Genomic DNA, 27,455 nt, shown 5'->3' with positions numbered 1-27,455 from the left:
TTACCTACTTAAGCCTCAGCGATGGCGGGCGCCCCTCCCCCAGCCTCGCTGCTGCCTTGCGGTTAGATTGCCGCAGACTGCTGTGTTAGCAAGGAGGGAGGCTCCGTGGGCGTGGGACCCTCCCGGCCAGGTGTGGGATATATTCTCCGGTGTGCCGGTGTTACAGTGCAGTATTGGGGTGGGAGTTACCCGATTTTCCAGGTGTTGTGTGTCTCAGTTCCCCTGGCTAGGAAAAGGGACTCCCTTGCCCCTCGCGCTTCCCAGGTGAGGCGATGCCTCGCCCTGCTTCAGCTCTCGCTGATCGGGCTGCAGCAGCTGACCAGCACCGATTGTCCGGCACTCCCGAGTGAGATGACCCCAGTACCTCAGTTAAAAATGCAGAAATCACGGGTCTTCTGTGTCGCTCGCACTGGGAGATGGAGACTGAAGCTGTTCCTATTCGGCCATCTTGCTCCGCCCTTCGAGCTCTAGAATTTTTATGTTTAATGAGCAATCTCTCCTGCTTCAAGTTATTTTGTTAAATTGAGATGTAATTCAAACACCATAAAATTTGTTCTTCAAAAATGTACAGTTCAGTTGTTTTTAGTATATTTGCAAGGCTGTACAACCATCATCACTATCTACTTCCTGAACATTGCATCATCTCCAAAAGAAAACTTTTTCCTATAAGCACTCACTCTTCAATCTCTCCTCTCTTCAACTCTTGGAAACTAATCTACTTTCTATCTCTATGGATTTGTCATAGAGGTAGGGGTACAAATTCATTCTTTTATAAGTCAATATCCAGTTACCAGCTGGGACCGGTGGCTCAAGCCTGTAATCCTAGTACTCTGGGAGGCTTAGGCAAGCAGATCACTTGAGGTCAGGAGTTTGAGACCAGCTGGGCAACATGGGAAAACTGTGTCTCTACAAAAAATTAAAAAATTAGCCAGGCCCATGCTGGCACGCACCTGTAGTCCCAGCTACTCAGGAAGCTGAGGTGGGAGGAGCGCTTGAGCTCTGGAGGCACAGGTAGGCAGAGGTTGCAGTGAGCTGCGAACATGCCATTGCACTCCAGCCTTGGCAACAAAGCCAGACCCTGTTTCAAAAAAAAGAAAAGAGAAGAAAAAGAAAAAACTATCTATCTGTCTGTCTACCTCTCTCTCTCTCTCTCTCTCTCCCCAGTTATCTCAGCAACATTTGTTGAAAAGGCTATTCTTTCCTTACTGAATGGTCTTGGCATCCTTGTCGAAAATCAATTGCCCACAAACACGTGAGTGTATTTCCATTCTGTTAATCTATAGATTTACACCTATGCCATTACTATGCAGTTTTGATCACTATAGCTTTGTAGTAAGTTTTGAAATAGTCCCTCCTCCCACCCCTCCCAAACTATTCTGGTGAAAGCTGCTATGAACTACACTTGGAGATATACTATGTTATGCTTCTAGGCATAATTATACTTTTTCATCAATATATTTTATAGCCATCATAAATACAACTCTTGCAATATGGGCTTCTAAAGTACAAATATATTAATTATGATTTGGAGTCACTCCTATCACCTCCAAAAATCCCAACCAAAGGATAATATTTCATCTTGCTATCTAAATCAGAGGTCACAAACGGCAGCCTTTGGCTGAATTTATACTGATGATACATTCTATTTGGCCTCATAGTATTTTTGTAAAAGTTGAATTTGAGTTCCTTTACATGAATATGTACTCTGCAGTTCATCCCAGTCCTCAGTACTTCACATTGTGTTACACCTAGCACATTTCACTCATTTTTGTGCATTTGAGTTGGCCATATCTGACCAAAATAAGCCTTAAGTAGCTTAAGTAGCCCCATTAAGGAAAAGTAGAAAAAGTGTAACCAACACCTAGTTTTTTCAAGGGTTTTATCCAAATGCTAGATTAAATTAAAGGATCTTTTCTTGAACTTAGAAAGATTTAGTAGACGCTTGTTGACTAAGAGTAAGTAGTTCTACACTTGAAAGATCAGGAAAAGGTTGTGAAACTCCACAGGGTTCAAAATACTATTTGATATCAAGTCTATTATAGATTTGAAGGTTGAAGATAGGAAGACAGTTAATATGTTAGGTAACATGTAATTCAGGTTTATCGATACATTTCAAATAAAATCCAAATTTATCTTTAATTATTAAAGATATTTTTTAAAGCAGCTAATAATTCTTGGAGAAAAATAGATTTAAAAAATCTTAATTCTGGCACAATTTTAAAAATTCATTTTTAAAACTGGTATAAAGAAGGCCTCAGAAAACCTACCACACTATAGGCCGGGTGCAGTGGCTCACGCCTGTAATCCCAGCATTTTGGGAGGCCAAGGCAGGAGAATAACCTGAGGTCAGAAAATCAAGACCAGCCTGACCAACATGGAGAAACTGCGTCTCTACTAAAAATACAAAAATAGCCAGGCGTGGTGGCACATGCCTGTAATCCCAGCTACTCGGGAGGCTGAGGAAGGAGAATAGCTTGAACCCGGGAGGCAGAGGTTGCGGTGAGCCAAGATGGCACCATTGGACTCCAACCTGGGCAACAAGAGCGAGACTCTGTCTCAAAAAAAAAAAAAAAAAGAAAGAAAAAAGAAAAGAAAACCTACCACACTATAAAGGCATTCTCCCATCTGAGGGAACACTGGTACTTCAGTCTACCATTCTGCCTGTGGCTGTAGTTTCATCCTGACTTTCTCTCCTCTCCTTCCCATGGAGGGTTTCATATAAACTGCTTTGAGTCTCCACCATCCCCCCACTCAGCCTGATATAGCTGGAGAAATGTTTTATTGTCATTAAAATAGTACACGATGACAAATGATGCCAAGGGTCTCAAAAATAAATGAGCTTATTAAACATTAAGAACTGGGTAATATCCAATCAAGACATCAGATGAGCCAAGACAGGATTTTTCTTCCTCTATCATCCTTTCTTGGGGCACAGCACATCCCTTTCCTTTTGAGCTTGGGCACTTATTGACCCAGGATACAAATACTATTTGATATCAACCCAGGATAATAGAAAGGGGTCTTTTATAAAACAACTCTAAGCAGGGAAGTGAGGTAGAGATTCTTAGGAACAAAGTTCTGCAAACAGATAAGTATTCTGGCAGAGGAGAATGTCTGTTTGGCTTATATACGGTAGATCCTGAGGGACTAGTGCAAGTGGTTTTCTTTCTCTTTCTTCTTCAACCTGATTGGATCTCAAACATTTTCCCAGGTGAAATTAGGTGGCATTGAATAACCGAAACCCAAACCAAAACCTAAAAGGAAGGAAGACCACAGGGCAAAGGAATAAAAGAAGAAGACAACAGATGGAGAGTCTGGAGGGATAAGTAAAGAGAAAGAAAGCTTCACAGAGGTTTCCTGAGGTACTGAGAAAGGTGGCTAAGAAGACTCAGGTGTTACTGTTGAGGAGCAACTGGGACAGGAAGCAGCAGACAGACGAAGCCCACGCCATCTGCCTCCCTACCCAAGATTAGTTCTGTGTGAACTATAACAGTTTGAAGTTTGGAGAAAAGAATTACTTGATATGTTCTTCAAGATTCACTGGTATAATCAACTAATGTACTTCCTTTTTCTTTCAGTGTTGGACTGTTTCCTCATGCTCTTCTGATAGCAAGAAAAAGACTCTTATAGAAACTGCAGTACTTGTAAAGTTATCATGCAGTTCACTACTAGACATAAACAGAAAGCAACTATACTGATTTTGGGGGAAAAAAATGTAAGGTCTAAGACAAGAATTAGATCATACATCTAGATTGGTGAATAGGCAAAGTAATACCTGGCACCTAAAGGCGACCTGTTTTTTGTAAAAATTTGGAATGTTTTAAGGTTGACTCATATTAGCTTCAACCTTAGTCACTTATTTTAAACTGTTTTTCAAGTTGAAAGCTTATATATTAATAGATAAAATGTGCTTTGATTCTATTTAATGGGAACAAAACAGGGCACTTAAATGAGAGGTTTAATCAGTACTATTGAATATTTATCTTTCATTCTTTTACAGTCATACGTTTGTTTGTTTTTGAGACAGGATCTCATTCTGTTGCCCAGGCTGGAGTACAGTGGCACTATCATAGTTCACTGCAGCCTCAAACTCCTGGGCTGAAGCGATCCTCCGCTTCAGCCTCCTGAGTAGCTGGGAGAACAGCTGTACCCACCATGCCTAGCTAAATTTTTTAACTTTTGGTAGAAACAGGGTCTTACCATGTTGATCAGGCTGGTCTCAGCTTTCTGACTTCAAATGATCATCCCACCTCAGCCTCCCAAAATGCTGGTATTACAGGCCTGAGCCACTGCACCTGGCCTAAAATTCACATGTTAATATTAATGAAGGATCTTTTACATATATTTGCAAGGTAACAGAGATGGTAAACACTCAGAATGCACTAATTCTTCTCTGTATTAAGGATTCTTATGGACAAAATGGATTCTTGCCTGTCAATGAGTATAACTAAGAATCTTTAGAGTCTACAAAGTAGGATGTACCTACTTCATTGGGTTATTAGGAGAACAACTAGACAAAGTAAGTAAACAAACTACCAGGTGCTTTAAATGCCTTAAGAAATAATTTCCAGACATGATGTGGTCCAAGCTGAAATCCAATAGGTCAATGAGCCAGTGGACCAGCAAGAAATTGTTCTCTTCAATTATGAAAAACTTTCTGGCATATTCCTAAGAAGAGCAAAATGGGCTATACTACTAGGATGAGGATAAGAAGCAAAATGTCAAGTGGACTTCTAAAAAATAACAGTTTTCATACCAAAGGTATTGAAAGAAAAAAATAAAAATAAAAAATAAGAGCCTCTGAAAGCCCTGGTGAGACAACCCAAAAAGTGGGACACCGGAAAGTCCTATTATGCCTCTTTTTAAACAAATGCAGTCAGCAGTCCTAGTACTGGAAGCTAAATACTTTATGTCTAGATATGGTTAAGAAGCCCTGGGTAAATAAGGAAAAGGTTAAACTACTGTTTGGTTAAAAATGCCAAACAGCTGGGCACAGTGGCACGTACCTGCAGTCCCAGCTACTTGGGAGACTGAGGTAGGAGGCTCACCTGAGCCCAGGAGTTCAAGGCTGTAGTGCATTGTGATGATAGGGTCTGTGAATAGCCACTGCACTCCACTCTCAGCAACACTACAAGACCCTGTCTCTAATGATAATAATAATACTAAATGCCAAATAATGGATGCAGATAATTAAGTTCAGTTGCCCTCCCTATCCATGGATTCTGCATATGTGGATTCAAACAACAGATGGAAAACTGCAGGTGGAAAATATCTTTAAAATGAAAATAATAACAATAAAAATAACGTAAACTTAAAAATTATATAACTATTCACATACCATTTACATTGTATTAGGTATTATAAGTTATCTAGAGATGATATAAAGCATATGGGAGGATGTGTGTAGGTTATATGCAAATATTATGCCACAGGGAACTTTAGCATCCTCAGATTTTGGTATCTGTGGGGAATGAGGGGGTCTTTAAACCCTGTGGATACCAATGGAAAACTGTGCCTGAAAAGTGAAGCTGGAAAAGAATACCAGGAGCATCAGGTGAAGGAATTTAACATGGAGAAGTCTTGCCAGACCATAGAAGTACCTGGGATACAAGATCAACAGAGTAGAGTTTTGGACTGAAAGACCCAAAATGATACTGGGAATTGATTATGACTTCTGTCTTAAAATGACAGTAGGTAATGAGGATGTCTTAAAAGAGACAAAGACCATCTGTTATTTGCTAAGGGACATGAAGGACAAGGATAATCACAGTGTCTGCCCATGTGAACTGAAAAAAGTTGAAAAACCTATTTCTAAATTGAGCAACTGTATGAGGGGTGTGAAGGGCTGCAGTCTGTTTGGAGAAGGTAAGAATAGTGTGACAAGGTATGTAAATCTTTTAGTACAGTGTGTGGCCCAGAAATACTCTCCAATAAAGCCTGCCAGTATTCTGTCCTCAAATATTTGAGACTTAAACAGTAAGCCTGAAAGTGTATCAGCTAAAAGTGGGTATTTATAAAACAAGATGATAAAGGGAAATAAATGCAAGGTCTCTTCAATGCAAGGTCTCATTTTTAATCCACTTTCAGCTGATACTGTTTGAGTTCCTTCTCTTTGGACAATATAGATAATTTATAAATTGAAAGAACGTTGTTACTAATAATTGCAATGGAAGTCTCTCAACATTTATTACTTAGAATATGATTTCCCAATACAGTTTCTAGACAATGGGAAGCATTCAAATCTTTCACATACTTTTGCCAGTAATCATTAAAATAATTTATATGGGTCAAAATTGCACACTGCTTTTACTTATAACCTCACCTGCAAATGTATACTATGAAAATGATTTGGATCCAGCTACCACTTCAATCCTGAGGACCAAATTATAATTTTAAAGATTATGCCCTATATTAAAACTATGCTAGGCTGCACTCTAATTAAAAAATAAATTCCTATGCCAAGCTAATTCCTATGCCACTCTAACTAAAAAATAAATTCCTATGCCAAGCCAATGTATAGCTTGTCTTGAGACGCATTAGAATTTTACTTAATATTACATTTATCAAATGTCTACTTTCAATACAGTCAACATTAAGAATTTTAGTCTTAAATTACATGCACACTAGAAATATATTATTGTATAAGATCCATCAGTGGCCCTTCTCAGAAATCTGCCTCCATGTACAATTTCTGTTGAATGGATTATAGGTCATGTAACTCACCCAATCCTATTCCTTGACACAGCACAATGGATGAGAGATTGACAACTGGCCTAAGGTGACCTATGACTATGCAGACTTATTTTAAAGCATGTGCAAAACCAATCAGGCTCTCCCTCAGTAATTTTTTCTAAAAGACACATAGGGAGATTATCAAGAGCTATTGGTATTAGAGTTAAAAGGTCATGTAGACTTTTCTCAGATCTTTTAGGCCCTGTAAAAAAACAAAGCTACAGGTCAGGCGCAGTGGCTCATGCCTGTAATCCCAGCACTTTGGGAGGCCAAGGTGGGCAGATCACGAGGTCAGGAGATCCAGACCATTCTGGTAAACATGGTGAAACCCCATCTCTACTAAAAATACAAAAAATTAGCCGGGCATGGTGGTGGGTGCCTGTAGTACCAGCTACTCGGAAGGCTGAGGCAGGAGAATAGCATGAATCCGGGAGGTGGAGCTTGCAGTGAGCAGAGACTGAACTCCAGTCTGGGTGACAGAGCAAGACTCCATCTCAAAAAATAAAATAAAATAAAATAAAAATAAAAACAAAAGCAAAGCTACAAAGAAGTAGGTCAGGAAAGAGGGGAATCTGATTCATAGAGATTGACAGAGAATTACAGATGAGTGTCTAGGTTAACTTTGGTGCCTGTTCTCCCTGAAGTCTGCTTGCTCAACTTTTCCCGGATTTCCTCTATCTTTACAATAAACCCCCACTGTACTGGAGCTACTATGTCTAGGTTTCTGTTTCTTAAAATATCTAAACTAAAACAACTTATTTTTTCTTCTTAAAACTCAAGAGCAAAGTTATTTTTCAGCCTGTAGAATTTAAATGAAGATGATAAAAATAATTACGTCCATTACTTCTTCATTCCTATTTTCCTTCAACAGATACTTCGAGTATGTCTACCATATGTGAAGTTAAATACTAGGTATTCAGCTGCACACAAAAATGACAGAGCTCTTCCTTTCAGAAATTTATAATCTAGTGGGGGAAATAGGCATTTTAAAAGTAATACAAAGTAAGTCAATAAATAAACACCAACCACAGGGCGCTAACAGAGAAAGGAAAAGGATGTACCCATTTAAGAACGGGTGATCAGGGAAAATTTCTTAGACGAAGTAGCTAGCAAGGTAGAGTGAATAGTTCATTCCAAGCAAAAGGAGGAAAAATGTTTTTCTTTTTTTAAAATTAACATTCCTGCTGTTCTAAAAAATATACAAATGTTTTCAATCTGAAAAGATCTTAAGTGTTCCAGAAATTAAAAGACCAGTGTTCCAGTACAAAGAGCAGGAGAAAGGCTGACCTTTGGATACCACTGGGGAGGAAGGAAGGGAATAACTGCAGGCCAGTTGAAACAATGTGAGTTTTATTTAGTGGGAAACCACAGAAGGGTTTTCAGTAGAGGATTGTAATCTGTTATGTGTTTTATAAAATCCTCTCTGGATGCTATGGAGAATAATGGGAAAACAAATGATAGGAGGACAAGTGGGAAGAACAGTTAGGAAGTTACTGAATAAGAGACAATGCTGACTTGGAGAAAGAAAAAAGGTTCAAGACCTATTTTGGAGGTAAACTTGATAAACTGGTGAGTACGTGAGTATGTGTTAGTCTGTTCATGCATTGCTATAAAGGAACACCTGAAGCTGGGTAGTTTATAAAGTAAAGAGGTTTTATTTTGGCTTACAGTTCTTCAGGCTGTACATAAAGCATAGTGCTAGCATTTGCTTCTGGTGAGGGCCTCAGGAAGCTTACTATCACAGTGGAAGGAGAAGGCGGAGCCAGCACGTCATACCGTGAGAGAGGGAGCAAGAGCAGGGTTTGGGGGAAAGGTGCCACAGTCTTCTAAACAACCATATCTCCCATGAACTCAGAATAAGAATTCACTCATTACCAAGGGGATGGTGCTAAACCATTCATGAAATATCTGCCCCCATCATCCAATACCTCCCACAAGGCCTCACCTCCAGCAATGGAGATTACACTGCAACACGAGACTTGGAGGGGACAAATATCAAAACCACATCAGAATGAAATAATATTTTTCAAATATTTTCAATTATAAATTGTCCAGAGATACATACATATGTAGTAAAAATATAGACATGCATGGGAATGATTTAACACTGAAATCTTTATGGTTCCAAGGAAGGCCAAAGAAGGTGTAGTCAGGAAGAGGTATATATAAAGCTTTTAATCTCATTGACATTGTTTTACTTCTAGAGGCGAGATACAGAGGACTTCAATGTATATTTTAATGACACAGGATGGGGGCAAGGAAGTGCTGGGAGGACAAGGGTGGGGTTCCTGGCAAGGGCTCCATCCCTGGTCCTGTGTCATCGGACCTAAATGAGGACAGGCATTTCTGTTTTTGTCCCCAAATATTGCATTTCCCAAGACCACCCTGGCCCGCATGCCCCCATCCTGTGCCTATAAAATCCCCAAGACCCTGGCGGCACAGACACAAGCAGCTGGACATTGGGAGGAACACACCAGCAGAAGAGCACACCAACAGGCACCGGCAGACACCAGCAGGCCGTCGACTAATGGAATGACGCAAAGTTTGGCTGGGGAGGTTGGAGGAGAGGCCAGCTGCTGGGCAGCCTGACTTCAGGGGAAAACCACCACCTTCGCCTTCTGGTCTCCCCATCCACCTCATTGAGAGCCTTGTACCCATCCTCCCAAGTCCATGTGTGATCAGATTTTTCTAGTACACCAAGGCAAGAACCCCAGGATACAGAAAGCCCTCTGTCCTTGCAATAAGGCAGAGGGTCTAATTGAGCTGATTAATACAAGCCACCTGCAGACAGCTAAACTGAAAGAGCACACTGTAACACACCCACCGGGGTTTCAGGTGCTGTAAGAATTCATCCCTATATGCTGCTGTAGGGTCAGATCCCCATGACCTGCCTGTCTGCATGTACCCCCTAGAGGTTTGAGCAGCGGGGCACCGAAAAAGTGAGCCACACTCCCATCACATGCTCTGCGAGGGGGATAAGGAAACTTTTCCCATTTTAACAATGCTTTCTTGTATGTTTTAAATATTTAAGCATAAATTTTTTAAAAAATTGTCTAGTCATTTTATTCAATCAATGTACACAGTTTAACTGCTATGGGTTTTTCTGCACCAAAAAAATACTATGAAGTAACTTTAACAAGATTGCTGGGTCAAATCGTATTTCTAGTTCTAGATTCTTCAGGAATTGCCACACTCTCTTCCACAATGGTTGAACTAATTTACATTCCCACCAAAAGTGTAAAAGCGTTCCTATTTCTCCACATTCTCTCCAGCATCTGTTGTTTCCTGACTTTTAATGATCGCCATTCTAACTGGAGTGAAATGTTCTCATTGTGGTTTATTGAGTTATTCCAATTCATAAGGAAACGGACAATTTTTATTAGGAAAAAAAATCTTATAACTTGAAGTCAGTGATCCTTGTTCTGATCATGAGAACGAAACACACAACAACTGAATACAGCGAAGGTTGTTTAACAGGTCTAAGTCTTTGTGAATCTTCAAAGTAATACGGATCTGGTTTTATTAGAGCAAAATATCACTTCTATTTTTAGAAATATACCCTTATTTAAAAGCATTAGTTTTGACATGCTTACTCTCCTGCTGTTCATCTTCCATAATTATTCCACTCTCTATTTTTTATTTAGAGATGCAAATATTGACCTTAAATATTCCCACATATCCAAACCTCCTTCTAGAATAAACACTGCAGAGCTATTGCAATCTGAGCATTGCCAGAATAAAGCAGATAACAATAACATTCTCCAGTCACTTCACAAAATCATCTGTTTACAAGATGCTCCTGGAAGGGTAGAGACCACAAAACCAGCCACCCTGCTCTCTCACTACCACATTAAATGAGAACATGTAATTAATAAAACGTACCCCAGCTGATCCATCAATCCTGTTGTGGCTACCTTTGAAACTTGTCCAGAATCCAACCACTGTCACTACCTTGGTCCAAGCAACCATCTCCCACCCAGATTACTGCAATTGCCTCCTACCTTGTCTCCAACTTCTCTCCTTTAACTCCCCACAATCTTTGTTCAACAATGAAACTGCAGTGATCAGAATAAAATTGTATCAGTGTATGACACTCCTATGCTCAAATCCCGCCAATGGTTTCCTATCTCAGATCAGTAAAACCTAGTCTTTACAATGGTCAAAAAAGGTCCTGTTAATGGTTGGGTGTGGTAGCTCATGCCCTGTAATCATAGGACTTTGAAAGCTTACTCAGGAGAATCGTTTAAGCTCAGGATAAATTAAGGCCAACCTGGGTAATATAGGGAGCCCTTGTCACTTTTAAAAATAAAAATAAATTAGCTGGGCATGGTGGCGTACCCCTGTGGTCCCAGCTGCTTGGGAGGTTGAGGTGTAAGAATCACTTGAGCCTGCAGTGAACCATGATCGTGCCACCGCACTCCAGCCTGGGCAACAAAGTGAAACCCCCATCTCAAAAATAATAATAATAAAAATTTAAAAAGGACCTACTAATATTTACTGTATCTTTTCCTTCCATTATTTTTCTCTATAGCACTTTTTATTTCTGGTTATATATTCTACTTAGTCATTTGCTTATTATCTGTCTCGTCCACAAGGTCAAAAATATTATGAGGGCAAGAATTTTACCTGAATTTTACAAAAGAATTTTACAAAAAGTAAAAAACTTTTTGTTTATCCCTCAACTGCAATGGTGCTAGGGACTTGGTTAGATTTAAGTTTATGTAAATTTATTTATTTCAATAAATGTTAAATGAATGAATGGATGTTCCTCTAAAAGTCATAAGAAGCACAGACAATGGTTCTGCCATTTTGAGATTTCTCCCTTTCTCTGTAATATCAAAATTAATAAAAGCACAAGACAGAATTATAAGTCAACTGGTATAAGAACCATAAGGATTCTTGTAGGTGGGAAAGAGTTGGGGTCCAGAAATGAGATTTTAGAGAGACTTTTGCTGGCACTGAAATTTCTGTTGATAAGTATAACTTTATAATAGCCTATATGGTTTTTAATGGTTTAGTCAATGCATATTTTTCTCTATATTTGTGGCCAACTACAACTGCTAAAGTTTTCAGAAACATTTATATTTATGTCAGAGACTTTAAAAATTTTTTTTAATTTAATTGATTTTTATTATACTTTTACTTTAAGTCCTGGGATACATGTGCAGAATGTACAGGTTTGTTACATAGGTATACATGTGCTATGGTGGTTTGCTGCACCCATCAACTCATCATCTACATTAGGTATTACTCCTAATGTTACCTCTCCTCTTGCCCCACACCACCTGACAGGCCCCGGTGTGTGATGATCCCCTCCCTGTGTCCATGTGTTCTCACTGTTCAACTCCCACCTATGAGTGAGAACATGCGGTGTTTGGTTTTCTGTTCATGTGTTAGTTTGTTGAGAATGATGGTTTCCAGTTTCATCCATGTCACTGCAAAGGACATGAACTCATTCTTTTTCGCGGCTGCATAGTATTTCATGGTGTGTATGTGCCACATTTTCTTTATCCAGTCTATCATTGATGGGTATTTGGGTTGGTTCCAAGTCTTTGCTATTGTGAATAGTGCTGCAATAAACATACATGTGCATGTGTCTTTATAGTAGAATGATATTTAATCCTGTGGGTATATACCCAGTAATGGGATTGGTGGGTCAAATGGTATTTCTCATTCTATTTCCTTGAGGAATCACCACGCTGTCTTCCACAATGGTTGAACTAATTACACTCCCACCAACAAAGTAAAAGCATTCCTATTTCTCCACATCCTCTCCAGAATCTGTTGTTTCCTGACTTTTTAATGACTACCATTCTAACTGGCGTGAAATGTTATCTCATTGTGGTTTTGATTTGCATTTCTCTAATGACCAGTGATGATGAGCTTTTTTTCTTATGTTTGTTGGATGCATAAATGTCTTCTTTTCAGAATTGTCTGTTCATATCCTTCACTCACTTTTTTGTTTGTTTGTTTGTTTGTTTGTTTGAGACGGAGTCTCGCTCTGTCACCCAGGCTGGAGTGCAGTGGCCGGATCTCAGCTCCCTGCAAGCTCCGCCTCCCGGGTTTACGCCATTCTCCTGCCTCAGCCTCCCCAGTAGTTGGGACTACAGGTGCCCGCCACCTTGCCCGGCTAGTTTTTTGTATTTTTTTAGTAGAGACGGGGTTTCACCGTGTTAGCCAGGATGGTCTTGATCTCCAGACCTTGTGATCCGCCCGTCTCGGCCTCCCAAAGTGCTGGGATTACAGGCTTGAGCCACCGCGCCCAGCCTCTTCGCTCACTTTTTGATGGGGTTGTTTTTTTCTTGTAAATTTGTTTAAGTTCCTTGTAGATTCTGGATATTAACCCTTTGTCAGATGAATAGATTGTAAATTTTCTCCCATTCTGTAGGTTGCCTATTCACTCTGATGACAGTTTCTTTTGCAGTGCAGAAGCTCTTTAGTTTCATTAGATCCCATTTGTCAATTTTGGCTTTTGTTGACATTGCTTTTGATATTTTAGTCATGAAGTCTTTGCTCATGCCTATGTCCTTAATGGTATTGCCTGAGTTGTCTTCTAGGGTTTTTATGGCTTTAGGTCTTACGTTTAAGTCTTTAATCCATTTGAGATAATTTTTCTATAAGGTGTAAGGAAGGGGTCCATTTCCAGCTTTCTGCATATGGCTAGCCAGTTTTCCCAATAGCATTTATTATATAGGGAATCCTTTCCCTGTTGCTTGCTTTGTCAGGTTTGTCAAAGATCAGATGGTTGTAGATGTGTGGTGTTATTTCTGAGGACTCTGTTCTGTTCCATTGGTCTATATCTCTGTTTTGGTACCAGCACCATGCTGTTTTGGTTACTGTAGCCTTGTCGTATAGTTTGAAGTCAGGTGCCATGATGCCTTCAGATTTGTTCTTCTTGCTTAGGACTGTCTTGCATATACAGACTCTTTTTTGGTTCCGTATGGAATTTAAACTCGTTTTTTTCTAATTCTGTGAAGAAAGTCAATGGTAGCTTGATGGGAATAGCATTCAATCTATATACTACTTTGGGCAGTATGGCCATTGTCATATTGATTCTTCCTATTCATGAGTATGGAATGTTTTTCCATTTGTTTGTGTCCTTTCTTATTTCCTTGAGCAGTGGTTTGTAGTTCTCCTTGAAGAGGTCTTTCACATCCCTTGTGAGTTTTATTCCTAGATATTTCATTCTCTTTGTAGCAATGGTGAATGGGAATTCACTCATGATTTGGCTCTCTGTTTGTCTGTTGTTGGCCTATAGGAATGCTTGCAATTTTTGCACATTGATTATGTATTCTGAGACTTTGCTGAAGTTGCTTATCAGTTTAAGGAGATTTTGGGCCTAGACAACGGGGTTTTCTAAATATACAATCACATCGTCTGCAAATAGAGACATTTTGACTTCCACTCTTCTTATTTGAATGCCCTTTATTTCTTTCTCTTGTCTGATTGCCTTGGCCAGAACTTCCAATAATATGTTGAATAGGAGTGGTGAGAGAGGGCATCCTTGTCTTGTGCCAGTTTTCAAAGGGAATGCTTCCAGCTTTTGCCCATTCAGTATGATATTCACTGTGGTTTTGTCATAAATAGCTCTTATTAACATGTTCCACCAATACCAAATTTATTGAGAGTTTTTAGCACGGAGCGGTGTTGAATTTTATCAAAGGCCTTTTCTGAATCTATTGAGATAATCATGTGGTTTTTGCCATTGGTTCTATTTATGCAATGGACTGCGTTTATTGATTTGCATATGTTGAACCAAGCTTGCATCCCAGGGATGAAGCCAACTTGATCATGGTGGATAAGCTTTTTGATGTGCTGCTGGATTCGGTTTGCCAGTATTTTATTGAGGATTTTCGCATTGATGTTAATCAGGGATATTGGCCTGAAATTTTCTTTTTTTGTTTTGACTCTGCCAGGTTTTGGTATCAGGATAATGTTGGCCTCATAAAATGAATTAGGGAGGAGTCCCTCTTTTTCTTTTGTTTGGAATAGTTTCAGAAGGAATGGGACCAGCTCCTCTTTGTACGTTTGGTAGAATTCAGCTGTGAATATGTCTGGTCCTGGGGTTTTTTTGGTTGGTAGGCTATTAATTACTGCCTCAATTTCAGAACTTGTTATTGGTCTATTCACGGATTCGACTTCTTCCTGGTTTAGTCTTGGGAGGGTGTATGTGTCCAGGAATTTATCCATTTCTTATAGATTTTCTAGTTTATTTGTGCAGAGGTGTTTATAGTATTCTCTGATGGTAGTTTGTATTTCTGTGGGATCAGTGGTGATATCCTCTTTATCATTTTTGTGTCTATTTGATTCTTCTGTCTTTTCTTCTTTATTAGTCCAGCTAGCAGTCTATTTTGTTAATCTTTTCAAAAAACCAACACCTGGATTCAATGATTTTTTTTTTTTTTTTTTTTGAGATGGAGTCTCATTCTATCACCCATGCTGGAGTGCAGCGGTGTGACCTTGGCTCACTGCAACCTCTGCCTCCTGGGTTCAAGCAATTCTCCTGCCTCCGCCTCCCAAGTAGCTGGAACTACAGGTGCCCACCACCACGCCAGCTAACTTTTTTTGTATTTTTAGTAGAGATGGGGTTTCGCCATGTTGGCCAGGCTGCTCTCAAACTCCTGACCTCAGGTGATCTGCCCACCTCGGCATTCCAAAGTGCTGGGATTTCAGGGGTTAGCCACTGCACCTGGTCAGATTCACTGACTTTTTTGAAGGGTTTTTCATGTCTCTAACTCCTTCAGTTCTGCTCTGATGTTAGTTATTTCATGTCTTCTAGCTTTTAAATTTATTTGTTCTTGCTTTTCTAGTTCTTTTAATTGTGATTTAGGGTGTTGATTTTAGATCTTTCCTGCTTTCTACTGTGGGCATTTAGTGCTATAAATTTCCCTCTAAACACTGCTTTAGCTGTGTCCCAGAAATTCTGGTACGTTGTGTCTTTGCTCTTATTGTTTGAAAGAACTTATTTATTTCTGCCTTAATGTCATTATTTACCCAGCAGTCATTCAGGAACAGGTTGTTCAGTTTCTACATAGTTGTGTAGTTTTCTGTGATTTTCTTAATCCTGAGTTCTAATTTGATTGATTGCAATGTGGTCTGAGAGACTGTTACTTATGATTTCCGTTCTTTTGTATTTGCTGAGGAGTGTTTTACTTCCAATTTTGTGGTCAATTTTAGAATAAGTGTGATATGGTACTGAGAAGAATGTATATTCTGTTGATTTGGGGTGGAGAGTTCTGTAGATATCTACTGGGTCAGCTTGGTCCAGAGGGGAGTTCAAGTCCTGCATATCATGGTTAATTTTCTGTCTCATTGATCTAATATTGACAGTGGGGGTGTTAAAATCTCCCACTATTATTGTGTGGGAGTCCAAGTCTCTTTGTAGGTCTCTAAAAATTTGCTTTATAAATCTGGGTGCTCCTGTTTTGGGTGCATATGTATTTAGGATAGTTAGCTCTTCTTGTTGCATTGATCCCTTTACCATTATGTAATGCCCTTATCTTTTGTGATTTTTGTTGGTTTAGTCTGTTTTATCAGAGACTAGGATTGCAAACCCAGTTTTCTTTTCTTTTTCTTTTTCTTTCTTTTTTTTTTTTTTTTTTTTTTGCTTTCCATTTGCTTGGTAGGTATTCCTCCATCCCTTTATTTTGAGCCTATGTGTGTCTTTGCATGTGAGATTGTTCTCCTGAACAGAGCACACCAATGAGTCTTGACTCTTTATCCAATTTGCCAGTCTGTGTCTTTTAATTGGGGCATTTAGCCCATTTACATTTAAAGTTAATTTTGTTATATGTGAATTTGATCCTGTCATATGATGCTAGCTGGTTATTTTGTCCATTAGTTGATGCATTATCTTCATAGTGTTGATGGTCTTTACAATTTGGTATGTTTTTGCAGTGGCTGGTACTGCTTTTTCCTTTCCATAATTAGTGCTTCCTTCAAGAGCTCTTGTAAGGCAGCCCTGGTGGGGACAAAATCTCTCAGCATTTGCTTGTCGGTAAAGGATTTTATTTCTCCTTCGCTTATGAAGCTTAGTTTGGCTAGATATGAAATTCTGGTTGAAAATTATTTTCTTTAAGAACGTTAAAGCCCCCACTCTCTTCTAGCTTGTAGGGTTTCTGCAGAGAGATCCTAATCTGATGGGCTTCCCTTTGTGGGTAACCTGACCTTTATCTCCAGCTGCCCTTAACATTTTTTCCTTCATTTCAACATTGGTGAATCTGACAATTATGTGTCTTGTGGTTGCTCTTTGCGGGGTTCCACAGAGGAATAGTATCTCTGTGGAGTTCTCTGTATTTCCTGAATTTGAATATTTGCCTGTCTTGCTAGGCTGGGGAAGTTCTCTTGGATAATATCCTGAAGTGTGTTTTCCAACTTGGTTCCATTCTCCCCGTCACTTTCAGATACACCAGTCAAACACAGGTTTGGTCTTTTCACAGTCCCATATTTCTTGGAGGCTTTGTTTGCTCCTCTTCATTCTTTGTTCTCTAATCTTGTCTTCTTGTTTTATTTCATTAAGTTGATCTTCAATCTCTGATATTCTTTCTTCCACCTGATCAATTTGGCTATTGATACCTGTGTATGCTTCACAAAGTTCTTGTGCTGTGTTTTTCAGCTCCATCAGATCACTTTTATTCTTCTCTAAACTAATTATTCTAGTTCGCAGTTTCTGTAACCTTTTGTCAAGGTTCTTGGCTTCCTTGCACTGTGTTAGAACATGCTTCTTTAGCTCAGAGGAGTTTGTTATTACCCACCTTCTGAAGCCTACTTCTTTCAATTCGACAAACTCATTCTCTGTCCAGTTTTGTTCTCTTGCTGGCAAGGAGTTGTGATCCTTTCGAGAAGAGGCATTCTGGTTTTTGGAATTTTCAGCCTTTTTGCGCTGGTTTTTCCTCATCTTCATGGATTTATCTATCTTTGGTCTTTGATGTTGGTGACCTTTGGATGGGATTTTTGCGTGGGTGTCCTTTTTGTTGACATTGATGCTATTGCTTTCTGTTTGTTAGTTTTCCTCCTAACAGTCAGGCCTCTCTACTGCAGGTCTGCTGGAGTTTGCTGGAGGTCCACTCCAGAACCTGTTTTCCTGGCTATCACCAGCGGAGGCTTCAGAACAGCAAAGATTGCTGTCTGCTCCTTCCTCCGGAAGCTTCGTCCCAGAGGGGCATCTGCCAGATGCCAGCCAGAGCTCTCCTGTATGAGGTATCTGTCACCCCTCCACAGAAGTGTCTCCCAGTCAGGTGGCATAGGTATCAGGGATCCACTTGAGGAGGCAGTCTGTCCCTTAGCAGAGCTCATGCGCTATGCTGGGAGATCCACTGTTCTCTTCAGAGCTGGCAGGCTGGAATGTTTAAGTCTGCTGAAGCTGCACCCACAGCTGCCCCTTCCTCCAGGTGCTCTGTCCTAGGGAGATGAGAGTTTTATCTATAAGCCTCTGACTAGGGCTGCTGCCTTTCTTTCAGAGATTCCCTGCCCAGAGAGCATGAATCTAGAGAGGTGGTATGGCTACAGCAGCTTTGCTGCACTGTGGTGGGTTCCACAACTAGTTTGAATTTCCTGGAGGCTTTGTTTACACTGTGAGGGGAAAAACCACCTACTCAAGCCTCAGTAATGGTGGACAACCCTCCCCGCACCAAGCTCATGCATCCCAGCTCGACTTCAGACTGCTGTGCTGGCAGTGAGAATTTCAAGCCAGTGAATCTTAGCTTGTTGGGCCCCATGGGGGTGGGTTCTGCTGAGACAGATCACTCAGCTCCCTGCCTTCAGCCCCCTTTCCAGGGGAGTGAACAGTTCTGTCTCACTGGCATTCCACGCACCACTGGGGTAAAACAAAACCAAAACAAACAAACAAAAGAAACCTCCTGTAGCTAGCTTGGTGTCTTCCCAAGTGCCTGCCCAGTTTTGTGCTTGAAACTCAGGGCCCTGGTGGTGTAGGCACCCGAGGGAATCTCCCAGTCTGTAGGTTGCGAAGATCATGGGAAAAGTGTAGTATCTGGGCTGGATAGCACTGTCCCTCATGGCAGAGTCCTTCACAGCTCCCCTTGGCTGAGTGAGGGGAGTTCCTCAACCCCTTGTGCTTCCCCAGTGAGGTGACGCCCCACCCTGCTTCTGCTCACCCTTCGTGGGCTGCACCCACTGTCTAACCAGTCCCAGTAAGATGAACTGGGTACCTCAGTTGAAAATGCAGAAATCACCCGCCTTCTGCACTGGTCTCATTGGGAGCTGCAGATCAGAGCTTTTCCTATTTGGCCATCTTGCCAGCACCCCTATATCAGAGTCTTAATCTTGTTTGTATTAAGCTCATTCTGATGAGTTTTTTATGGGGGAGAATGGGGATAAAGAGGGAGAATATTGTGTAATAAATAATGAATCTACTCTTCAGATAACAACTTCTGAAGACTGCTTTGAAAGAAGAATTATCCCTGGTGATATTTAATCAAATATCGTAGTACTGTCATTTTTTCATCATCCCGAGAGGAAAAGAGAAGCAGAATATACACTCTAATTTGAAGGGTCAATGATTTCCTTAAATATCATGAAAATACCAAGTTACTATATAAAACTGAACATATTTGGTACTCTAAAAATTGAACTATCTGGGAAGAGTCAACTTCAAACACCGGCTGTCAGTTATTCTGTGAAGACTAAAAGAAATACCAGTATTTTCCTTATGTCTTTTGAAAGAATGCGGAGGAGAAGCAAAAAACACTTCTAGAGAAGTACTTGAATCACTACTGAAAAAGGAAATAGAATGAAGCTCCCATTAAGGTCACTCACTTAAAATTTTGCTTTCACCAAAGAAGCATCTCAACCACTGGGTGGCGGAGGGGAAGGTGATTAGAAACCTAGATAATTGAAGAAATTAAGAAGCAACTAAACAGGCTATACAGATGAATGGAGCAGACTGCAGGGCAATGTTGTTATTAATTGAATATTTACTGTATAGTAGGCATAGTACTTAAGTAATTGATGCCATAATCTCATCTAATTCTTACATTAAAGCTGAGAGACAGGTATTGTTAGTCTCATTATACAAATAAAGAAAATGAGATATACATAGGTCAAGTAACTTGAACAAGGCTGTCTAGGAAAGGTTGACTAAAAAGTCCAATATCCTAACCCAAATATCATACTGTCTCTACATTGCTCTTTGTAAGACTGAAAATACTTTGCTGGATTTTCCCCATCATAGTAACTTCTCTCATAAAAGCACTAAAGGGACTCTGCTTTTAGGTCCAATTCTTAGTTTTCAATCTGTCTGTATGCAACTTCAAAGATGAGTTTCATTTTGTTGCATACTCACAGACTCTAATCTGACCCATTATCTGTGATCTAAAAACAAAACAAAACAAAACAGAACAAAATCTTGCCCTTGATCACAAGAAAGATCTTTATTGAATAAAAACAACTCAAAGTTAATGCTCATGCTACCTTAGAAGACTGTTTGACAGTATCCATTAAAGATGAATGTATGTACATCCTAACCCAACAATTCTGCTCCTTGGTGTGTACTCACAGAAGTGCATAGGTACATTAACTAAAAGACAAGTTCAAGAAAGTTCACAGGATTCACACGGAGCCCTATTCATAATGGCCTTCTGCAAACTAGAACCAACTCAAATAACCATCAACAATAGAATGGGAGAATGGAAAACCAAACTATGCCTAAATGCAATGATATGGTTGAATCATACAAACATAATGATGAGTGAAAAAGGTTAGACAGAAAATAGTTCGTATTGTACGATTCCATATACATAAAGTTTCAAAACAAGCAAAGCTAAAGTATGGCATTAAAAGTCAGGAAAGTGATTACTCTTCAGAGTGTAGTTACTGGAAAAGTGCAGTGAAAAGAAAGAGGGTTTCTGAAATGCAGATAATGTTCCTTTTTGTTCTTTTTTAAATTTGGGTGCTGGTTACTTTATTATGTTCATTTTTTGAAAAATCATTAAGTTCTACATTAGTTTTTGCACATTTTCTTTTATCTGTTGTTATACTTCAATAAAAAGTTATTTAAAGCTGCAATGTTTTATTCTTGGTAGGTTAATAGCATAATATTTACACTATAAATGTTAATACTATTAGACTCTTATCTTGCTAACCAGATAAAGGCAGATAATAAGATATAGGTTTGTATTTTAAAAATGATTTTTATTTCAGTTACTGAGTAAAAGACAATCAAAAGAGATTTCGCTCATCTTAATATAAGAAAATGTTTTTAAACTCTAGTTTCAAATCCCATTGCCATCCATCATTCTGGAATTAACTAACCCATGTTATTGTAATTCAGGTTTAAGGAAATATTTTAAATAAAACTATTAATAATTAGCAGTTGTTCACTCAGGTTGCATTGTCAAGGTCTATAAAATTCTTCTCTTTTCTGCTAAATTAGCTTTATTGCTTAACCTCAAAATGAATGAAGAAAACTTTAAAATAATATAGCTTAGGAAAGCATGTCATGATACGTCTTCTAAGCATAAAGTTTCAAACTCAACGTCTTTCTTTTTCACTTTGCAATGGGATCTTTGAGTAAACATGTTGCATGCGTTAAAAATCAGAATGTAAAACTCTGAAAAGTCAATACTTTTCTACCTGAGAGTTTCCTGTCCTTCCACTTATAACTAAACATTGAGTCGTAACCTCAAAATTTAAATTGTTTTCTTAAAAACAGAGAATATGTCAAAAACAAATACCTATGGATTATCTATTTAAGACTGTGTTACCAATTCTTAGAATATGTCATCACATATGAAATAATAGCTTTTGATATAAATATTTTATTAACTACAAGAAGGAAAGGGGCAAAAAGAAAACACAGACATGCAGGAAATAAAAGTTTATTCAAAAATTTCCTTTGTAAAATAATTCTTGACAAAGATGAGTTAGTGGAAAGAATAAATATCCTGAGGCACACTACAATATTGTTTCCAATAGGTTATTCTGAAAAGCAATTTTACTGTTAAAGGATGTTACCATTTACTTCCCTGAATATCATGATGCTATGATTACAATCTATGTTTTGAAAAGTTTTCCAACTTCCTTAAACAGCTATAGAGTACAGGTTTAAGGGGAGAAAAAGTAATAACTATGATGTTCTTATTAATATTAATGAACGTTATGACCTTTCAAACACTGATTATAAGTCACAGTTGACAAGTGATGGGAAGGCTAATAAATTTACCTATCTTTTCTGCAGCATAAACGTTGCTAGTTTTCTTAACTGACATTAGAAATTCATGTAGCTTCAAGATAAAATTTGAATCTAGGTTCCAGAAAACCCATGGATAACGTTCCAATGCCATGGGTGCCACCATTCAGGCAGACAACTTTAGAAAGTCACCATCTCAGTGAACTGAAGGGCAGAGATACCACTCTATGAAAAGTGATTGAGAAATCACATTTAGTTGGTTATGATTAAGCACATTAATTTTATTCCCTTTTCTATAATGAACACTATAGAACCAATCTAGTATGAAATTAATCTCTTTCTGCAAAAATTGTGAAGCAATAATAAATATTTGCAAGCTCATACTATATATAATTCAAAAACAGTTAAAATGTCGTATCCCCACTTTCCTATTTTTATGAAATACCATGAAATACTAAACTCAGCTCAGTACATAAAAAGTCTATGAATATTTATCAAAACTTTTAGCATTAGTTTATTTTAATATTCTAGAACTCAAAGATGTGAATTTGGTTTATACTTTCAAAGAGTATTGCCCTATAAAATAGCTGAGTTGGAACTGTTCACTATACCAATTTTGATAATCAGGTAGAGCTTTTGGTACAAATGACCAAATATGCTTTGTGACTATTGTGATCACACCATGTTGACTTTGAATAAAGTTTTAGCTCCAAGTTCTGAATTCTTCCTTTAAGATACATTTAGAAATGCACTTACAAATCTGTAAGTAAAACAAGTTGGAGAATTAACATATTATAAATCCGATTCTCTAACTGTTATGTATTCAGGATTTGGAAACCTATTCTGCGAGCATGGCAAGTCACTGAACCCTTCTTTATCAAAGTACAGTACAAATGATTAAAACTCTTACATGCTTACAAATGTCCTGTGACCTTCAGGTATTATGCAAGTACTAACTAAAGCCATTGAAGAGCAAAAGACCAGCCTTGCCTACATATATAACTGTTACTGTTTTAGTAGGTTGAGAAATAACATTTTTATGCTTTATATAGCTTATACATTGCATCTTTTTAAATCTTATGTTTAAATTTAAACTTCCAATTCCTAGTGTGAATAAACTCATTAGACTTTCCCTTTAAGAAAGAGGAATCTGGCAGGACTCAGTGGCTCATGCCTGTAATCTCAGCACTTTGGGAGGCCGAGTTCGAGACCAGCCTGGCCAGCGTGGTGAAACCCCATCTCTACTAAAAATACAAAAAATTAGCTGGGCATGGTACTGTGTGCCTGTAGTCCCAGCTACCTGGGAGGCTGAGGCAGGAGAATTGCTTGAACCGGCAGGTGGAGGTTGCAGTGAGTCGAGATCATGCCACTGCACTCCAGCCTAGGCGACAGAATGAGACTCCATCTCAAAAAAAAAGAAAAGACAAAGACCAGACCAGACCAGAACAGAAAAGAAAAAAGAAAAAGAAAAAGAAAAAGAAAGAGGAATCTTTAAACAACTCAATGACAACAGAAAAACCAACTAGCCCCATTAAAAAGCGGGCAAAGGACATAAACAGACATTTTTCAAAAGAAGATGTACAAATGGCCAATAAGCACATGAAAAAATGCTCAACATCACTAATTATCAAATAAATGCAAATTAAAACCATAACATGATATTATCTTATGACAGTCAGAATGGCTATTATTAAAAAGTAAAAAAATAACAGATGTTAGTGAGGATGTAGAGAAAAGGGTCCACACTGCTGGTGGGAATGTAAATTAATACAACCTCTATGAAAAACAGCATGGAGATTTCTCAAAGAATTAAAAATAGAACTACCATTTGCTCCAGCAATCCCACTATTGGGTATCTATCTGAAGGAAAAGAAATCATTGTATAAAAAAAGAGCACTTGTATGCTTATCACAGCACTATTTATAATAGCAAAGATACGAAATCAGCATAAGTGTCCATCAGTGGATGATTAGATAAAGAAAATGTGGTATATACATACAATGTAGTACTATTCAGTCATAAAAAAAGAGTAAAATCGGCCAGACGTGGTGGCTCAAGCTTGTAATCCCAGCACTTTGGGAGGCCGAGGCGGGCAGATCACGAGGTCAGGAGATCGAGATCAAGACCATCCTGGCTGACATCATGAAACCCCGACTCTACTAAAAAAATACAAAAAAATTAGCCGGGTATGGTGGTGGGCGCCTGTAGTCCCAGCTACTCGGGAAGCTGAGGCAGGAGAATGGCGTGAACCTGGGAGGCAGAGCTTGCAGTGAGCTGAGATCGCACCATTGCACTCCAGCCTGGGCAACAGAGCGAGACTCCGTTTCAAAAAAAAAAAAAAGAGTAAAATCATGTCATTAGCAGCAACATGGATGGAACTGGAGGCCATTACCTTAAGTAAAACAACTCAGAAAGTCAAATACTGCCAAATAATGTGTATACATGGACACAGAATTTGTAATAATAGACAATGGAGACTCACAAGGGACAGTGAGAAGGGGATAGGGGATAACAAATTAGTCAACAGGTACAATGTGCATTATTCAGGTGATGGTTACACTAAAAGCCCAGACTTAACCACTACACAACATATCCATGTAGCAAAACATCACTTGTACCCCTTAAATTTATACAAAAAAATTGTTTTTAAAGGAAGGATATTTACCTTAAGAAGCATAGCAGTACAAAACTGTCTAGAGTATATATTAAGCTTATAATCACATAGATAAGCTTATATTTTTGATTAGTCCTGCTTTTTACGATAGCTATATTTTATATACTTTATACTGTCATTGAAAATATACACTTCTTATCTGGCAAATTCCCTATTACTGCTAAGATTGTCGAACATTTTGATGAGCAATATAAGCTGTATACATGCATAATACTGTTTACTTCTTTAAAAGAGTAAATAAATATAGCCACCTAAGGAACTAAACACAATAAAATACACAAATATAAACACCTAAGAAATTCTGCAAACTAATTTTTGAAATATTCTACTGTATAAAAATACAATTATGTGACACAATAGCTTTAGTTTATCATTTGTCTCATCATTTGGCAGCAGTCCCAAACAGGATAAACAGAAAGATATCTGATGAATTGAGAAATTAGTTATTATAAAAATCTTATTTATATTCACTCTTGGAGTATAATTCATTAATATTAAAAAACACCCAATTCCAAATTCATTTATTTAACCTTAAAGGCACTGTATACTGGTAAAACATTATTACACAGATATAGAATTATTATGAATTTCATTATGCAAATTTAATCACCCATTTTACTTTGCAGGCATTATATATGCCTTAATATTTTCATTCCTCAGAAATAATAAAATTACAATTAAAATAGTTTTTACTGAAAATTCAAATACAACTTTTTGGTCAGTGAGTATTTATGGCTTAATGTCACAGGCAAAAACAAAAGGAAGAAAATTGTAACCATTTTTAGTAGAAACTACTTTCTATTTTCGCTTAGTGAAAGATGGGAGTCACTCTACCTCACAAAGCAGTAAGTCAATGATGTGGAACACCATGCAGAGTGGGAACTTGGCAGTAAAAAGAGTGAGAAACCACTGGGATGCATACATATGAGCTTCCAGGTTCAGATCACAAAAATGGCTATGCAGGTCCGGTAGCTGTTCCTAAAAGTCAAAGTGGAAAATTTAGGAAGAGGAGCAATGAGAAGCTTGCAGCAGAACAACAAAGTTCCTGCCACAACTACAGCTTTCTGTGATCACTGTAACTGTATTCTAGTATTCGTTGTCTTTTATATAACTGCACAGAAGTGAAGATAGCAGATGAGAATTAGGGATATGACAGATAATTGAGGAAAATAAAAAGAGACTTAAGAAAGACTATCTCTTGCTCACTTGACTGTTCTCGTTTCTTGCAAAATGCTCATTCTACAAGAGCATCTGTAGTCTAATGAGTATTTTGACTCCAGGGTCAAGTCATAGCATCCCCACTCAGGGTTAAATTTTTTTTTTTTTTTTTTTTTTTTTTTGAGATAAGAGTCTTGCTCTGTCATCCAGGTTGGAGTACAGTGGCACGATCCTGGTTCACTGCAACCTCTGCCTCCCAGGTTCAAGTCATTGTTCTGCCTCAGACTTCTGAGTAGCTGAGATTACAGGCACCCTCCACCAAGCCTGGTTATTTTTTGTATTTTTTACTAGATACAGGGTTTCACCATATTAGCCTGGCTGGTCTCGAACTCCTGACCTCAAGTGATCTGCCTGCCTTGGCCTCCCAAAGTGCTGGGATTACAGGTGTGAGCCCCTGTGCCTGGCCCAGGGTTCAATTCTTAACTAGCTAGAAAAGAAATGTATCTTCTCTTTGGAAATCATCTAATGCCAACATTATCTGGGGTCTATGATGTTTCAGTATATTTTTCGAACACTTAGAAATTTCCAAAGTATGACAAACTACTTAGAAATCTGTCTTCAACATATTAAAAATGGCAAAGCAAAGAAAGTGTGCAAGGGTATAATATATAAAATTGGATATCTCCTAAAAATGCCTTTATGGTAACTTTATTTTTCCCCAGTTTAAACAAGCAAATGATTTTCAAAAGCATGAACAGCAAGGTACAAAGTATTAGCATAGTTATTACCATAACTGAAAGACAAAGGCAAAGTCATGTAATAGCTTACCTCAATTTTGTTTTCATAAATAGACCACAAAAAGAAGAATAAAAAAAAAAATAAACCATTTGTTGAACTACATGTGCTCTTTGAAAAATAGCCAAATGTGCCCATTAGGTACTTCAAATGGAATGTCCAAATGCTCATTCAGTTAACTGAAAAAAAAAGTGCTAATAGAAAACTGTGGTTGAGGTTCTTCATAGTACCACAAATTTGTTCTTTATTAGGTATATTTACTTGATTCTCAAAGTCCTTAGGAATACTGACCTTTGAAAATATATGAACTTTTTCGTAAATAAAAGGCAAAAAGTGAATAATCCCAAATATTTACTTGGTAAAATTAAATCGTTAAAAAGGAGCTTATTGCTTTTAATATCCATACTTACCAGATTCTTCTACACAGTCTTTTTCCTCCTTAATGCCCATTTGTCATTGTACTTATGGCTCGTTTTACATCCCTCCCTCCTTGTATTTCTTTTCAATTTTAAAGTCTTCTACCCTCCTACATTCCCTTCTCTGAATAAATTTTTCCTTTAACCTCACTGCAAATTCATCTTCTACTGCCCTGTTCTTCTAATCTTTCAGTCTCCTATTTGCTTCATTTCCCTCTTTAGACACCTACGGATCCCCTGGCAGTTCATATCAATGAGTTCCTACTAGCATCTTCTGCTCTCACATTCTACTAACCTCCTTCCTCAACCATTTTACCCTTCCCCAAGATGGAATCAATCCATCCATGTGCTTCCTTCACATTTCTCTTGGATTCCCAACACCCCTTTTAGACAAAGTCACATAAACATGCCACACAGACCCATTATAAATTTAAGATTATCAACTTCAGGTAGAACTCCAAAGTTAGTTAAAAATTCCTTTTGTCAGCTCTGGTCAATCACTTTGCCTGTGGTCACAATCTTTTTTACTATGTAA

At 38.4% G+C, this 27,455-nt stretch overlaps 1 protein-coding gene across 5 annotated transcripts in view; it reads right to left on the bottom strand.

Annotated features, from left to right (window-relative positions):
* The window catches only part of RABGAP1L (RAB GTPase activating protein 1 like), an 819,337-nt gene that overhangs the window by 289,228 nt on the left and 502,654 nt on the right, over nt 1-27,455 (bottom strand). For all 5 annotated transcript variants that reach the window (XM_023207199.1, XM_023207198.2, XM_031935573.1 and 2 more), the window contains one exon: nt 25,386-25,529. In XM_023207199.1, coding sequence (XP_023062967.1) covers nt 25,386-25,529 — 144 coding nt within the window. The remainder of the gene's footprint in view (nt 1-25,385; nt 25,530-27,455) is intronic.

Source organism: Piliocolobus tephrosceles, chromosome 1, assembly GCF_002776525.5.
Source record: "Piliocolobus tephrosceles isolate RC106 chromosome 1, ASM277652v3, whole genome shotgun sequence".
In the NCBI taxonomy this organism is placed as follows: domain Eukaryota; kingdom Metazoa; phylum Chordata; class Mammalia; order Primates; family Cercopithecidae; genus Piliocolobus; species Piliocolobus tephrosceles.
This window is presented reverse-complemented; position numbering and strand designations above follow the sequence as displayed.